General features: G+C 39.6%; 1 protein-coding gene across 5 annotated transcripts in view; it reads right to left on the reverse strand.

Annotated features, from left to right (window-relative positions):
* Positions 1-15,614, reverse strand: part of DENND5A (DENN domain containing 5A) — a 108,103-nt gene that overhangs the window by 31,549 nt on the left and 60,940 nt on the right. For 4 of the 5 annotated variants that reach the window (XM_073808601.1, XM_033862512.2, XM_073808600.1 and 1 more), the window contains exons 6-8: positions 14,135-14,452; positions 12,736-12,951; positions 12,002-12,236 (exon numbers count right to left, since the gene is read on the reverse strand). In XM_073808601.1, coding sequence (XP_073664702.1) covers positions 12,002-12,236; positions 12,736-12,951; positions 14,135-14,452 — 769 coding nt within the window. Of the gene's footprint in view, positions 1-4,648; positions 5,086-12,001; positions 12,237-12,735; positions 12,952-14,134; positions 14,453-15,614 lie in introns of those variants that run through there. The other variant, XM_033862515.2, reaches the window with a different exon arrangement.

Raw genomic sequence — 15,614 nt, forward strand, 5'->3', positions numbered from 1 at the left:
GGGCTGAGTTTCAGATACTGGATTAGACTCATCCTGAAGAGTAGGGAAAAACCAGAACTAGATGTCTGTGCTATTGAAAAGCCTGCTTTTATGGAGCAGAGGAAGCCCCTTCCTTCAGACTTCAGCATGCCCTGTTTCATGATTAGAGAGTAGATAGATGTTCCCTGACACTGTAACTAGGTACACTATAAGGAGCAGTCCAGTGTCCAGGAAGCCTCATGAGGAAGGCATTTCAGGGACTCCTTTACTCAGTGTCTGTTGGACCCCTATGAGATGTTCTTGTCTCTGAGCAGACCTGTCAGGAATGCCAGCCACGTAAAGGAGTAGCACCTGCTTTATTGACTTTCGGTAAAAGAAGCAGCTTTTTGGTTTTCACATGATTGGAAAGGCCTTGCTCCTTCCTGCCTTTTTAAAAAAAAACCCAGAAATGGTGTGTGTCTATATGTGTGTGTACACTGAAACGGGGGGAGAAATTATTCAGTGTAATATTTATTCAAAATGTGTGTTTAAGTGCCAGTGTTGGGACACAGTAAGACTGGACTTTCAGCTTTAAATATCTCTTGGAGGTTTTCTCCCACACCTTTACATTCTTTTGATCATCTTAAGTTTGAATTTTAAAGTATATTCTTATCATCTCTGAGATTCTCAAGATTATTGCTCTTAGTAGATTATTTACAGGCATTCATATCTAGAAAAGAGAGGTGAAAGATACAAAAACTGAGGCCTCGCCTAGAGAGCCATTAGAATTCTTCTTAATAATAATTGTTAGAATAATCATAGAGCAGGAAGATTTCAACAGAAAGATAACAAGCAAAGTTGTACAGGTGCCCATGGAACTGAGATATCTCAGAAGAGGCTGAAGATAGAACTTGCAGTGGCCTAAATTTTGTTCCTCAGTTGTTGCTTACTCTCACGTTGGAGTAAATACTTTTTCTGAAAGGCTATATAGATTATCTATTTAATCCTTGAAAGAGTTTTTATTTTTTTAATTGTTTTTTGTAATTTGGGAAATATTTTTGTTGTTGCTTCAATTGGGAGAGGGTCCTCACCAAATAGTCTTTAATATGGGAATGTGCTTTGTGGGGCACAGTGAAAAATGAGATCGACTTTCTTCTTGAACTCTTATCAGTCTGTTCCTGATTTTAGTGAATAGAAAAAGCTTGCGCTCTTTTCTCCTTCTGCTAAATCAGTTGTATTTTTTTAAAAATCATTATTGATGACCAAATCTCTGAGCTCAGTTTTACCCACTGATTGTTTTACATCACTTACCTATTATCTATCAAATGCCTTAGCTTTCCCCGAAGAAACGTGAGGCACTTCCTTAGAGTGTACTCAAAATGTTTGAGATGATGAAGTTTTAGTCATCAATTTTTATTTATTTGCATTACTAGTTAAAAAAAAAACTATTTCCAGGTCATGCTTAGCCAGGAGCAAGGTGGTAAGCTGCTCCAAAGTTTTACTGGTGAGCACAAAGGCTGCTTTGCTAAAACCTAGTTGATATATATCAGCTTCTGCTCACTTCCTACTCATTCTTCTTCATTCTCTGGAAAGCTTTTTGTTATTTATTACTCATTTATGAACCAAGCTGGGATTTGCTTAAATGGTGGGCTGAGTTTTTAGTGCATAAAACTGTTTAGCTCCTGTGAAAACTCATTTGAAATCAGCCATTCCAGGAGGATATTACTCATATGATTTTAAAATTGATGTTCCTACTTTGTCTTTAAGTGTCTGAAGCCATCATACCATTTGTAAATAGTAATGTGTTAAATCTCAATCTATTGTATTGGCTTTGCTGATGTATTTTTTACTCATTTTAAAAATAAAACAAGTCTAGAAATTGCATTCTGAAGAAAAGCTAAGCTTTGAGCACAAGCTTCTCTTCCAAGATATGCTCTCTGACCTAGAATAAGAGTTTTGAGTAATGAAAGTCAATCTTCTGGGTCTTTCAGGTTCTAGGGGAGCTTTTTATCAAAGTGTTAAAATGACACTTTCATGCTGTTACCATTCAAGAAAGGTTGCCAGGTGGAAGGCAGACTTGGCTAGTGTGGAAAACCAGCCTCTGCATGCTTGAAGGTTCTTTGGGCTTGATCTTGAAGGCAAAGTTCACATCAGCTCCTTGTAGAATGCAGACATGTGAGTGGTAAATGAGGTGTTTTGACATTCATGCTGAACAGAGACTAGACCACTGTTCCTTTTCTTTTTCTTCCACTTCCCCATTCTCCTTCTACTGAAGAGAATCTACTTAACATTCTGGTTTAGTATTCGGAGCAAGGTACTATTTATGATACCTATTGTATTTCTTTTTTTCTAAATTGTATTTCTATATTAAACTTTATTACTAGCATGGACCTGTGTGTGTGGGGGTATACTTCAGCTTGTGGTCCATTGAGGTCTCTGGGTTGTCTCTCTGATACCCACAAGGGAATCATACTCTGAGCATACCCTTGCTGAAGTTTATCCTGTGCCTTTCTAAATGTGAAATTGTGTTGAAGATTTTAACTTACTATTTGAGAAGCAAGTACCTTGTTTTTGACTGGTTTTGTGTGTGTTTTGTTTTTGACCTAGATTACCAGAGACTGATGACTGTGGCGGAGACAATTACAGCTCTCATGTTTCCTTTCCAGTGGCAGCATGTCTATGTTCCTATTCTCCCAGCTTCTCTCCTACATTTCTTAGATGCTCCTGTGCCATACCTGATGGGCTTGCATTCCAATGGCCTGGATGACCGGTCAAAACTGGAGCTGCCTCAAGAGGTAAGAAAAACGTGGAGCTTGGGTGCTGGTGCCTGTGGCCCTGATACAGGATTTGGGAGAGAAGGGCTTTGGGATGAGCCCAGGGTGGTATCACCAAGTTTATTTTCTTTTATTTTGGGGAACACAAACAACTTTCCAGGAAAAAAGTAAAAACAATGAACATTTAGCTCAATTTATATAATTCCAGAAACACCTGTTTCCTCTATCACCTGACATACTTTTATAATAATCTCTGTTTATACTATTGTGAACTGCCTTTTTCAAACATGATATTTTACATATTTTTAAGAAAATCGTTTATTATGTAAAAGTTTAAACTTACACAGAAGAGTAGCATAGTGAATCTCAGTGTTTTCAATACTTAGCTTTAACAGTTATCATACATTTAAATTGTATTTTACTTCTGTACTTTCTACCCCCTATTTTTTAAAGAAATTCCACATAATATAGTTTTATAACTGCTTTAGTAGCCAGACATGTATTAATAAATCAGTGGTTTTGTTTTATAGGCCACAGTTACTCTGTAAAAGTTGACCTGATCATAGTGATTCTTGTAGTGCTGAATGTAGCTTTGAAAACTTTCCTTGCTCAAGATAAGGAAGGCCTGGAGAGAATGCTTCTCCTCCCTTGCTGTGAGGATGGCCTGCTCCTCTTTCCTGTTGTTTCAAATACTAAAATAATTGATTAAAAAAATATATTTGTTTATTTACTACTCCATTCTAAAATAGATTTAAAGCATCATCAGAAATAAGATTGTCTTGGTTTTTATTTTCCTAGAATTACCAAGAGGACTGGTCTACCTCTTTTGGTCATTTTGTGGCTTGTATGAAACTAGCTGGGGGAAGGCCTTTCCTACTCTGAATTTCGTAGTCAACAGCAAGGCCTGGGAAGAAGACTTTGGACTATGCACACACTGGTATCAACATGACTCTGTCTCATCCTTCCACCAATGATTTTTGGGGGGAAGATTTTTATGTATAGCTGAGGAATATGAGTAAGAGGACCTCCAAAGAAGAGACCGTTCTCATAGAATTGGATCTAAGCAGCATTCACATTGTTGGGCATGTCTGGGCAGCCATCTTGATGAACATGCCTGATAATGAGATCATACCCGTAATGTTTAAGCTATAGTCAATTGCATCTCTTTTTCTCTCTCCTTTGGTTTTATTTTTATTTATTTATTTGTTTGGCTGCGTTGGGTCTTAGTTGTGGTGCGTGGGCTCAGTAGTTGCAACACGTGGGCTTTCTAGTTGTGGCGCACGGGCTCTGGAGCGTGTGGGCTCAGTGGTTGCAGTGCGTGGGCTTAGTTGCCCCGCAGCATGTAGGATCTTAGTTCCCCGACCAGGGATCGAACCCACGTCCCTTGCATTGGAAGGTGGATTCTTTTGTTCTTTTTTAAATTTATTTATTTATTTATTTTTAGCTGCATTGGGTCCTCGTTGCTGCGCGCAGGCTCCCCCCAGCTGTGGCGAGCAGGGGCCACCTCTCGCCACGGTACGCGGTCTTCCCATTGTGGTGGCTTCTCCTGTTCCGAAGCACAGGCTCTAGGTGCACGGGCCTCAGTAGTTGTGGCACATGGGCTCAGTAGTTGTGGCTCGTGAGCTCTAGAGCACAGGCTCAGTAGCTGTTGTGCACGGGCTTAGTTGCTCTGTAGCATGTGGGATCTTCCCGGACCAGGGCTCGAACCCGTGTCCCTTGCATTGGCAGGTGGATTTTTAACCACTGGACCACCAAGGAAGTTCCTTGCCTTGGTTTTAGAATCATAATGTCTTCCTTGTAGTTTTTTCCGTTTCTGCCTCCTTTGAATCTATAGAGCTTTGTGCTATTTGGGGTGGGACAACATTAATTAAGGAAGAAAAGATCTAAATAATGTCAACTGAAAAAATGCAGGAGGCTGCAAAAAGAACAGAGTTTATTTGGGGACTTAAGAATTGCAATTGGGGAGACACAGATTCAGTTAACCCTGAAAGAGTATTCCGAGGAAGAGAAAGAGTCAGGGGCTTATAAAGACAAAAACCACGAGGTTGTTAAAAGTTGCCCTGGTGAGAGTTGTGATCAACTCTGATGCGAGTCAAATTATTTGTCCTTAAGAAATCACAGGTTATTTTAGGGTAGGGGTCTTGTTAGTATATAGACTGTCACGAATTGTTTTAGGGTAAGGGTCTGATTAGTATCTTGAGTTTCTGGCAGGTGTTCTGGTGTTCTGTTCTTCATCAGGTCAAAAGGTCAGCTTCCATCCAGGCTGAGTCATGCAAACATCGTACTTCCTTAATGGCTTCCCGGCTCCATTTTAGAGATCTCTCTTAGAAATACTGACTCCATTTTGACTTTCCTTTCACAATGATGGAGAAAACCATTGAGTTTTGGGGTACTGGGTTTTTATATTTATTTGTCTACTGATAAATATGCATAAAGAGTAGATATCAAAGATTAGAGAGTGGGGAGCTTTTTGTTGTTGCTTTAAATGACTGCATATTTAATATTGACACCTCCTTCTGGTAAACGTAATTATCATTTTGTAAAAGTCAAAATAAGAATAACAGTGAAAATGTTCATTGCAGCTCTATTGACAATAGTCTGGACATGGAAGCAACCTAAGTGTCCATCGACAGATGAATGGATAAAGAAGATGTGGCACATATATACAATGGAATATTACTCAGCAATAAAAAGAAACGAAATTGAGATATTTATAGTGAGGTGGATGGACCTAGAGTCTGTCATACAGAGTGAAGTCAGTCAGAAAGAGAAAAACAAATACCGTATGCTAACACATATATATGGAATCTAAAAAACAAACCAAAAATATGTCATGAAGAACGTAGGGGCAAGATGGGAATAAAGACGCAGACCTACTAGAGAATGGACTTGAGGACATGGGGAGAGGGAAGGGTAAGCTGGGACGAAGTGAGAGAGTGGCATGGACATATATACACTACCAAACGTAAAACAGATAGCTAGTGGGAAGCAGCCGCATAGCACAGGGAGATCAGCTCGGTGCTTTGTGATCCCCTAGAGGAGTGGGATAGGGAGGGTGGGAGGGAGGTAGACGCAAGAGGGAAGAGATATGGGGATATATGTATATGTATAACTGATTCACTTTGTTATAAAGCAGAAACTAACACACCATTGTAAAGCAATCATAATCCAATAAAGATGTTTAAAAAAAAGATTATTTTGATAATAATTGTACAGAATTAAATATATGTCAGAGAACATTAAAGGAATTCCAGAATTTTTAAGGAAAAAAAAAAGGAAATAAAGTATTTTGAGCTGAATAAAAATGAAAACACAAAATATCAAAATTTGTGGAATGTCATTAAAATATTACTTGAAAGATTTACAGCCTATCTTAGGCCGTGAATATTACAAACAACTCAATGCCAACAAATTTGACAACAGATGAAACACACTAACTGTTAAAGCTCACTCAAGAAAACAGATAACCTGAATAGCTCTATATCTATTTTTTAAATTGAATCTGTAGTCTAAAACCTTCCTACAAAGAAAACTCCAGGCCCTGTTGGCTCCACTGATGAATTCTGCTAAACATTTAAAGAAGAAATAGTATCACTTACACAAGCTCCTCCAAAAAACTAAAGGGAGTATTTCCCAACTTATTCTATGAGGCCAGCATTATCCTGATACCAAATCAGACCAAGACATTAAATGAAAACTAGGAACCAAATCCCTCATGAACACAAATGCAAAAATTCTAAACAAATTTTTAGTAAAGCAAATCCAATAATAAACAAAAGGATAATACATCATGACCAAAGAGAGTTTATCTCAGGACTGCAAGACTGGTTTACACATTCAAAAATCAATGAATATAATTCACCATTTTGATAAAACTAAAGCTAAAAACCATATAATTACCTCAATAGATGCAAAAAAGCATTTGGCAAAATACAACCACCACTTCTGATAAAAACTGTCAGCAAGCTACTAACAGAAACCAACATTCTCAACTGATAGAAAAATACCCATGAAAAACCATGTGATGGGCTTCGTGGTGGTGCAGTGGTTAAAAATCCGCCTGCCAATGCAGGGGACACGGGTTCGAGCCCTGCTCCAGGAGGATCCCACTTGCCGCGGAGCAACTAAGCCCGTGCGCCACAACTACTGAGCCTGCGCTCTAGAGCCCGCGAGCCACAACTACTGAAGCCCGCACGCCTAGAGCCCGTGCTCCACGACAAGAGAAGCCACCGTAATGAGAAGCCCGTGCACCGCAACAAAGAGTAGCCCCCTCTCGCCGCAACTAGAAAAAGCCCATGCGCAGCAACAAAGACTCAACTCAGCCAAAAATTAATTAATTAATTAATTAAAAGAAAAAAACATAGTAATAACACCATACTTAGTGGTGAATGCTTTCCCCTTAAGATCAGAAATAAGACAAGCATGCCATATTCTATTTGACATTGCACTAGAGGTTCTAGCCAGTGCAATAAGGCAATAAGGCAAGAAAAAGAAAAGATATCAAGACTGGAAAGGAAAAAGTAAAACTATCATTATTTGCAGGCAATAAGACTGTCTACATAAAAAATTTGAAGGAATATACAAAAAGCTACTAGTTTAGGAGGGTTGTAGGACACAGATCAATATACAAAACTCTATTATATTTCTATATATTAGCAATGAACAATCAGAAATTGAAACTTTAAAATACCATTTACAATAGCACTAAACATATGAAATACTTAGGAATAAATCTGACAAAAGATATGTAAAACCTGTTCACTGAAAACTATATAACACTGCTGAGAGAAATTAAAGACCTGAATAAATGGAGAGATATGCCATGTTCATGTATCAGAAGACTGAATAATGTTAAAATGTCAATTCTCCCTAAATTGGGCTATAGATTCAAGGCAATCCAAATGAAAATTTCAGGTTATTTGTAGATTGGCAAGCTGATTCTAAATACATATGAAATAAAAAGGACCTACAATAGCCAAAACAACTTTGAAAATAAGAACAAAGTTGAAAGACTAACACTACCTGACTTCAAGATTTAATATAAAGCTACAGTAATCAAGACAGTGTGGTATTGGTGTAAATGTAGACTAACACATCAATGAAACAGAACAAAGAATCCAGAAACAGACTCACACATATACAGATCACTAACATTTTGACAAAGGTGAAAAGACAATTTATCAGAGAGAGGATAATCTTTTCAACATATGATTCTGGAACAACTGGATATCCATCCGGAAAAAATAAACCTAGACCCTTAGCTTACACCATTTACCAAAATCAACTTGAAATGGATCATAGACTTAAATGTAAAGCCTAAGACTAAAAACTTCTAGAAGGATATGTATAGAAAAAAAAAACTATGTTACCTTGGTTAGGCAAAATTTTCTTAAATACAACACTAAAAGCATAATCCATTAAAAAAAACCCTGATAAACAGACTTCATCAAAATTAAGAACTGTTCTTTGAAGGACACCATTAAGAGAGCAAAAAGACAAGCCACAGAACAGGGAAATATCTGCAAATCATATATCTGATAAAGGACCTGTATCCAGAATATATAAAGAACTTCCAAAACTCAGTAATAACAAAACAACACAATAAAAAAAAATGGGCAAAAGATTTAAACAGGCACTTCACCATAGAAGACCTGTGGATGGCAAATAAGCAAATGAAAAAATGTTCAACATTACTAGTCATCAAGCACATGCAAATCAAAACCACAATGAGATACCACTACATAGCTATTAGATGGCTAAAACTGAAAAGACTGAGCATAGTAAATGTTAACAACAATGTGGAAGAACTATAACTCTCATACACTGCTAGTGAGAATGTAAAATACACACCTACTTTGAAAGACAATTTGGCAATTTCTTTAAAAAGTCAACATACGAATATCATATGGTGCAGTCATTCTACTCCTAGGTATGTATGCAAGGGAAAAGAAAACATATGTCTGTACAAAAACTTACATACAAATGTTCATAGCTCTAATGCCCACCAACAGGTAAACAAACAAATTGTAGTAATATCCATACAGTGGAATACTACTCAGCAATAAAAGGAACATGAATGAATCTCAATATAATTATGCTGAGTAAAAGAAGACAGACTAAAATAAAGAATGCATACTGGGGCTTCCCTGGTGGCGCAGTGGTTAAGAATCTGCCTGCCAATGCAGGGGACACGGGTTCGAGCCCTGGTCCGGGAAGATCCCACATGCCGCGAAGCAACTACAGAGCCTGTGCTCTAGAGCCTGTGAGCCACAACTACTGAGCCTGCGCACCACAACTACTGAAGCCCACACGTCTAGAGCCCGTGCCCCACAACAAGAGAAGCCACAGCAATGAGAAGCCCGTGCACCACAACAAAGAGTAGGCCCCCTCGCCGCAACTAAAGAAAGCACGTGTGCAGCAACGAAGACCCAACACAGCCAAAAAAAGAAAAAGAAAAAAGGAATACAGGGCTTCCCTGGTGGCGCAGTGGTTGAGAGTCCGCCTGCCGATGCAGGGGACACGGGTTCGTGCCCCGGTCCGGGAGGATCCCACATGCCGCGGAGCGGCTAGGCCCGTGAGCCATGGCCGCTGAGCCTGTGCGTCCGGAGCCTGTGCTCTGCAACGGGAGAGGCCACAACAGTGAGAGGCCCGCATACCGCAAAAAAAAAAAAAAAAAGAATACATACTGCATGATTCCATTTATATAAAAACCTAGAAAATTCAAACTCTATAGTAACAGAAATCGTATCTGTGGTTGCCTGGAGACTGGGGGAGAGAACGCAGAGAGGACAGGATGGAGGTATTACAAAAGGGCATGAGAAAACCTTTGAGGGTAATGGGTATGTTCCCGATGTCAGTGAATATAACGTGTAACAAAACTTTAAATGTGTGCAGTTTACTGTATGTCAATAGTATCTCAAAAATTTTAAAGGGTAAGAACCAAAAAGCTGGTAATTCTCCTGGTATTGCCTAGATACATATAAAAACATCTCACCTTTGGGCCTTGCTGAGTGTCCTAGGTCAAGTGGCCTTCTCTCTCTGGGCCTACCTTACTTCCTCCCACCCTTACCCTCCTTCATCAGAACTTATTTAGTCTCTCAAAAAGTGCTAGGCACTATTCTAGGTCCCCAGATACAATGGCAGGCCAAAGGAAAATCTTTACCTGTAAAATTAGTGAATGAGTAGAGTTAATTGCCATCAAGATCCCTTCTAAATGTAAATTTTAAAGAATCTCCAGAAAGACCCCTTTAGTTATATTTTGACCATTTTCCAATCAGACTGATTCAAGAAGCTAAGATGTCCATGAGGAATGGCGTGAGGTAGCTGAACTACTCCTCTAGGCTAGAAATCTGAAGCCAGTGGCAAGAACTCTGAACTAGCATATTTGGAGTACATATCTCAGGGAAATACCGAAGGGCTATACCAAGGGCATGATTCCTGGGAACAGAGCATGTAGTTGCCTGGAGGGTCTCTGTGATACCCATTTTTCTGAAATGAGTCATAGAAATGAGGGTTTAGTTAACCCTCCTTCCATATCCCAAACTCCACATTCTAATGGGACCACAAGAATTCATGTCCTGACCAGAATAACTCATATCAGTATTTGGTGTTCAACAGTTGGATTACAGATGGGCTGAGAACTGACTGCCTCAACCCTTTGGGCAGAAGGGCAAGGTTTCAAGTGACCAGAGTGTCTCATTTTACAGTCTCCAGCTATAAACAGACTCCTCCCTTTATTCCCACAAGCAATACATAAATATTGTCATTTTTCAAGTGTAACACAACATGAAAAGATTGAGAAGTCCTGATTTAAAGTGATGGTTTAGGAGATGTTTCTCTAAACCCACAATTTTGTAAAAAAGTCTCCATCAAACTCTCCAGGACCAACGCCTTAGGCAGGGTTCAGGACCTGAAACTTGATGTGTGTGTTCCAGGAGGCAAGGAGGACTGTGTTAGAGTATTCCACTTGCATGGGCAACACGTCCTCAAGTCTTGGCCAAGAGGACTGTCACCTTAATGAAAGGCTTGGAGCAAGAGCTGAAAGATAAAGTCAGAAGGCTATCGAGCATAAGGCTGAGGAACCCAGGATTTTGTCCAAACTGTCACCACTTGTATCTTCAAAACCTAAAAAAAATGCCTGGCACATTCATTCATTCAGTAAATACTTGGTGAGCACTTCCCATATACTGGGCATGTAGTGGGTATTTATATTTGGTAAATGAATAAACAAAATATACAAAAAGGCTACAACAAGGACACTGAATATTGCACAAGGAAGAGAACACACTACTTAATCTGACACCTCAAGCTGAGACTATTCTCTGGAGAAACTGACCTAGACGGGGACTCTGTGAACAAAAAGGTGTATTCCATCATGCAAGTAGCAAACAACTTTTAACATCTATATGTTCTAGGCACAATGTTAGAGGACTGGGGGTAGGACAATGATTAAATACAGTCTCTGCTCTTAAATTGCTCCCTGATAATCATGGCTCAAAACAATAGAGATTATAAAGGGGAGGCAAGAACAAAGCAAAACAGGAGCTTAGCGAGGATCAACTCAGCCTGAGGACATCAGAGAAGGCTTCACAGAGGAGGAGACCTATCAGCTGGATTTCTATAAGCTGCTTACCCATAACTCACTCGCTCCTTCTTTCTTGTTAATAGAATCAATACAGTTCAGGGTAACATTACACCCAGGTCAATACTCACTTTCACAGCCTCCCTTGCACTTAAGGGTGGTCATGGTTCTGGCCTATGAGACAACAGAAGTTGTTGGGAATTTCTGGGAAAGCTTTTGCTTTCTGATGTAAGAGGGAAAATACAGCTGGCATCAACTTTCCCCTTTGCTCTGAATGTGAACATAAAAGCCCTCTTGTAACAAGGAGGCAACAAGTATGAATATAAAAGTCAACATGCTAAGGACAGCTGAGTGAAATGATAGACTCTCATTTCCTGATTACACTGCTGAGCAGCTGAGCAACCACCAATTCTGCACTTCTTGATAATTTAAGAAAAATAACCCCCATTTATCTCATGCACTGCTGATTAGATTCTCTAGTACTTACAGCAGGACCCATTCCTAACTGACACAGTGTTAAAGGATGAGAAGAAGTCTGCCAGGCAAAAAAGACAGGGGAAAGCATTTCAGGCAATGGGAACAACTTACGCAAAAACAGAAAACAGGGAAAGAAGCTGGCATGTTTAGGAACAGGGACATGTTAGTGACATAATCCAAGAGGCTAGAAAGTACAACAAGGAGGCCTCACTTGCTTCATCCACAGTGGTACACTTCTGGTACATGGATGTGCGCAGAGTAGGTGTCCGAACATTCAACAGCCTGATCTTGTCTACTCGGGAATCAAACACCCGGAGCACAGGATCTTTATCATCATCGTCATGACACATGATTTTGTTGTCAATGAAGGAAGCAAACATCTGGGTCTCCAAGAATCTTGAGAGGAAAGGCAGGTAGGGCTCAGGCTGATCTGACAGAAAAGATGCCTGGTGGGACCAAAAGGAAAAAGTCATCAACAGGGAAGAGGGCATATCAGCCTTAATCAACCATGGCTACATACCCAAGGGATTCAGTAGGTTAACTCTTCTCTGAAGCTTCCTAGGTCTTTATAAATTGCAAACAATAAAACCTCTTCATCCTTTTCAAAAATTCATATAATTTCAGATATCCTGAAACTTTGACACACTGGCCCGTTTAACTTACTCAGGTAACCTACTGTAGCAACCAATGTTCCCAGAATCCTGATGTTCAACCTGCATGCACATCTTTGCCTAAGAGAGCTCTTTGACTGAAGGTAAACCACCTGATAGCAATAACCAGCACTCTGCTCTAAAGCAAGCAGACCTTATATTTTATCAACATCAGAAGGACCATGAACTTGTTTCCAGCACATATTATGAAAGAAAAACTCATCTTCAGTCACATCTTTAAGAGAGTCTGGCATGTTCTCATTTCTTACCACCTCCCCAGTGGGATTATACTCACTTTGTCAAAGTTTTGCATCTGCTCCCTGTTGGTAAACCAGGACTCCTTATCCTGGCTGGGCTGAATGACAAACACCTCATAATCTGCAAACATCTGAGTGAAACGATTTGCAAAAACTTCCCGGATCTGAATATTTAGCTGGTAAATCCTTAGTTCTTCTTCATCACACTGAACTTTGAGATCCTTATTGCTGCTGGGGTCTTCACGTACTTCCAGCTACAAAAACAAAACAAAACAGTTGAGAACATGCAAGCTTTTCCTTTTATCCCAAAGAAATGCAACTCATCCTTTGCCCCGCCCCCCACCAATGGTCATTTACTTCTGCAGCAAATGGAGAAAATAAACAAAAGAGAAAAAAATGGGAAGAAAAGAAAAAGAAAGGAATTCTGACATGGAGAAGAGATAAATCAGGGTGTTCCACTTGCAGGTACCCAGCAACCCAATGAAAGTGGAGAGGAACTCATTACAGGCAGAAAGAGATTCAGCAATAGAGGAAAAGACACCAGTTATCTCAAGGGTCAGGGAAAGGAAGGAGTCTGGGAAGTCAACAAGAAAATGATAATGCAAAGCAACAAGGTCAGACTCTGGTTTTCCCTTCATCTCTTTGATTTTTCTCCCCCATATCACTTTCCCTATCTTTCTCCCTAAAAATGTTTCCTTACTGGTTTTCTTAACTTTTTTAATCTCTCTAAATATTTCTCTGCTCTTCTTTAACTGGCCATGATTTTTCTTTTTTAATATCTGCTCTACTAACTAAACAAATCAGGAAAATGAAATGTTTCACACTTCACTAAAAAATAGCCCAACGAAATGATTACATTACCCCATTTTATATGTAATTTAAGAAAGTAATTTAATAGTGAGAATGGGTAGGGTGAAGAGATGGGTAAACAACTACACAAAGCGGACAGTCTCATTAAAGTCAGGAAATGCAAAGTTAAGTACATCCCTGGGAAGAGCAGAGGACTAGAATTCAAGAGGACCAGGTTCTAGCCGCAAGTCAGCCACATAGAAGCATTTAATCTTAGGTAAAACACTGAGGATCTCTAAGTCAACAATTCCTGCTCTATGTGCTTTAGGATGCTGTGAAATTCACAAGGCAATGGATCTGAAAGAAGTCTGAACACAAAGATTGCCACCACCATCCCTCCAAGACTCTCTGCAGTAGTGTTTACAGAGAATGACAGCAGCTTCTCCTTGATGTTGAAGTGAGAAACTACCGAGATTTAGATTCAAGTAGCAGAGCTAAATGTTTGCCAGAGCTAAATCCAGAGTCTCCCACACAGAGCATCCTTTCAGTACTCACAGATATGCCTTGCCCTGAACTGGGTGCCTTCTCATTCCACACTTTATTTCACCAGGACAGCACCTTAGCATAGACCCATATACAGCATCATACCTTCTCCAGGCTCACCCCAGTCCTCTTGACCAAGGCCTGCAGGCGGGCGATAGTTTCATTCTCCTTGAGGAACTCGTAGGAATGTAAAGGGGAGCCTGCGATGTTCCCATTCCTCTTGTCGGAGACGAGCTCAGAGGCCCGGAGCCTCTTCAGCTTGGAGGCACTCTCGCTACAGTGAAGGTTCCCTTCAGGGGGAATGCCAAATGCCATGAGAATCTCAGAGACTTCCTGGACAAACTCCAATTTGTTGGGAAACTGAGGCAAGTCCTCCGGCAGCTCAATGAAGTGGTTGTCAATGTCCACAAAGCAGAGGTTAGCCTGGCAGTCAAAACATGATGAGGAGTGTGAACAACTCCAAAGTATTAAGGAAGAAGCTTTAGAGGGGATAATGAACAAGAAAGGAAAGAGCAAACGTCTGCAATGGGCATAACTTAGGTATGGTTAAAGAAGATGGGGTGGAAGGAGGTAGACCTGAGTTCCAGTCTTCCCCTGATGCTTTCTAGTTGTGGGATCTTGGGAAAGTTACATAACTCTGTTTCCTCAGCTATAAAATGGTGATAAAAACAACTTATCTTAGAGACTGATAAGGATTACATAAATGACATAGATGTTTAGCATCTAGCACAAAATTCTCATATATAGTAAGTGCTCATAGAATATTTGTTGAGTTCACAAATTCTTACAAGAGTAAAAAGAATGCTAGGAGTGTGTCAGAAAGTCTAGGTTCCAGACCTGAATCTGTCACTATCTCCCTATATGACCCTGAGCATACCAGTATCCCTTTCTGAGCCTCATTTCTGATTTGTAAGATTTGATGGCTGGTCTTGATTTTTGTGCTTCCTTCTGGCTTTAAGATTGCTTCTGAGAGGATGTAGAGAGACAGTACTTTCATACATTGCTGAGGAGGCAGGTAATCTGGATTAACAAAAAATAACCTGGCAATATCTATCCTTATTTTATAGACATAACTGACACAGGGAGGTTAAGTAACTTGTCCAAAGTCACACAGCTAGTAAGTAGGAGAGCTGGGATTTGAACTCAGCTAGCCTGACTTCAGTCATACCCTCAAGCTCTTAACCATACATTCTTCTCCTTAGAGGTCTTACAAATTTCTTGTTCAATTTAACTTAAATATTTTATAGTTCTCATCCCTGTTGGAATTTTCTTGCAGTGCAGCTATTAATTAGAAAAGCTTTTTATTTTTGTGTATTTATTTTATAACCATGAACCTGTTCTAGCCAAGACAACTGTCATTTCCTTCACTGCAGAGCATTATTAAATGCTTAAGTGTTTGTTATAGCAAGGATAATAATATTACCTATGTCATAAGTTTGTTTTGAGGATTATGAGACAATTAATGTCAAGGATTTAGGACAGTGTTAGTATACAATAAATGTCAATCAACATTGCTATTATCACTGTGGAATATAAAACTCCAATAAATGAACACACACACACACACAATATATATATTGTATTA

Source organism: Tursiops truncatus, chromosome 8 (genome assembly GCF_011762595.2).
Source record: "Tursiops truncatus isolate mTurTru1 chromosome 8, mTurTru1.mat.Y, whole genome shotgun sequence".
In the NCBI taxonomy this organism is placed as follows: domain Eukaryota; kingdom Metazoa; phylum Chordata; class Mammalia; order Artiodactyla; family Delphinidae; genus Tursiops; species Tursiops truncatus.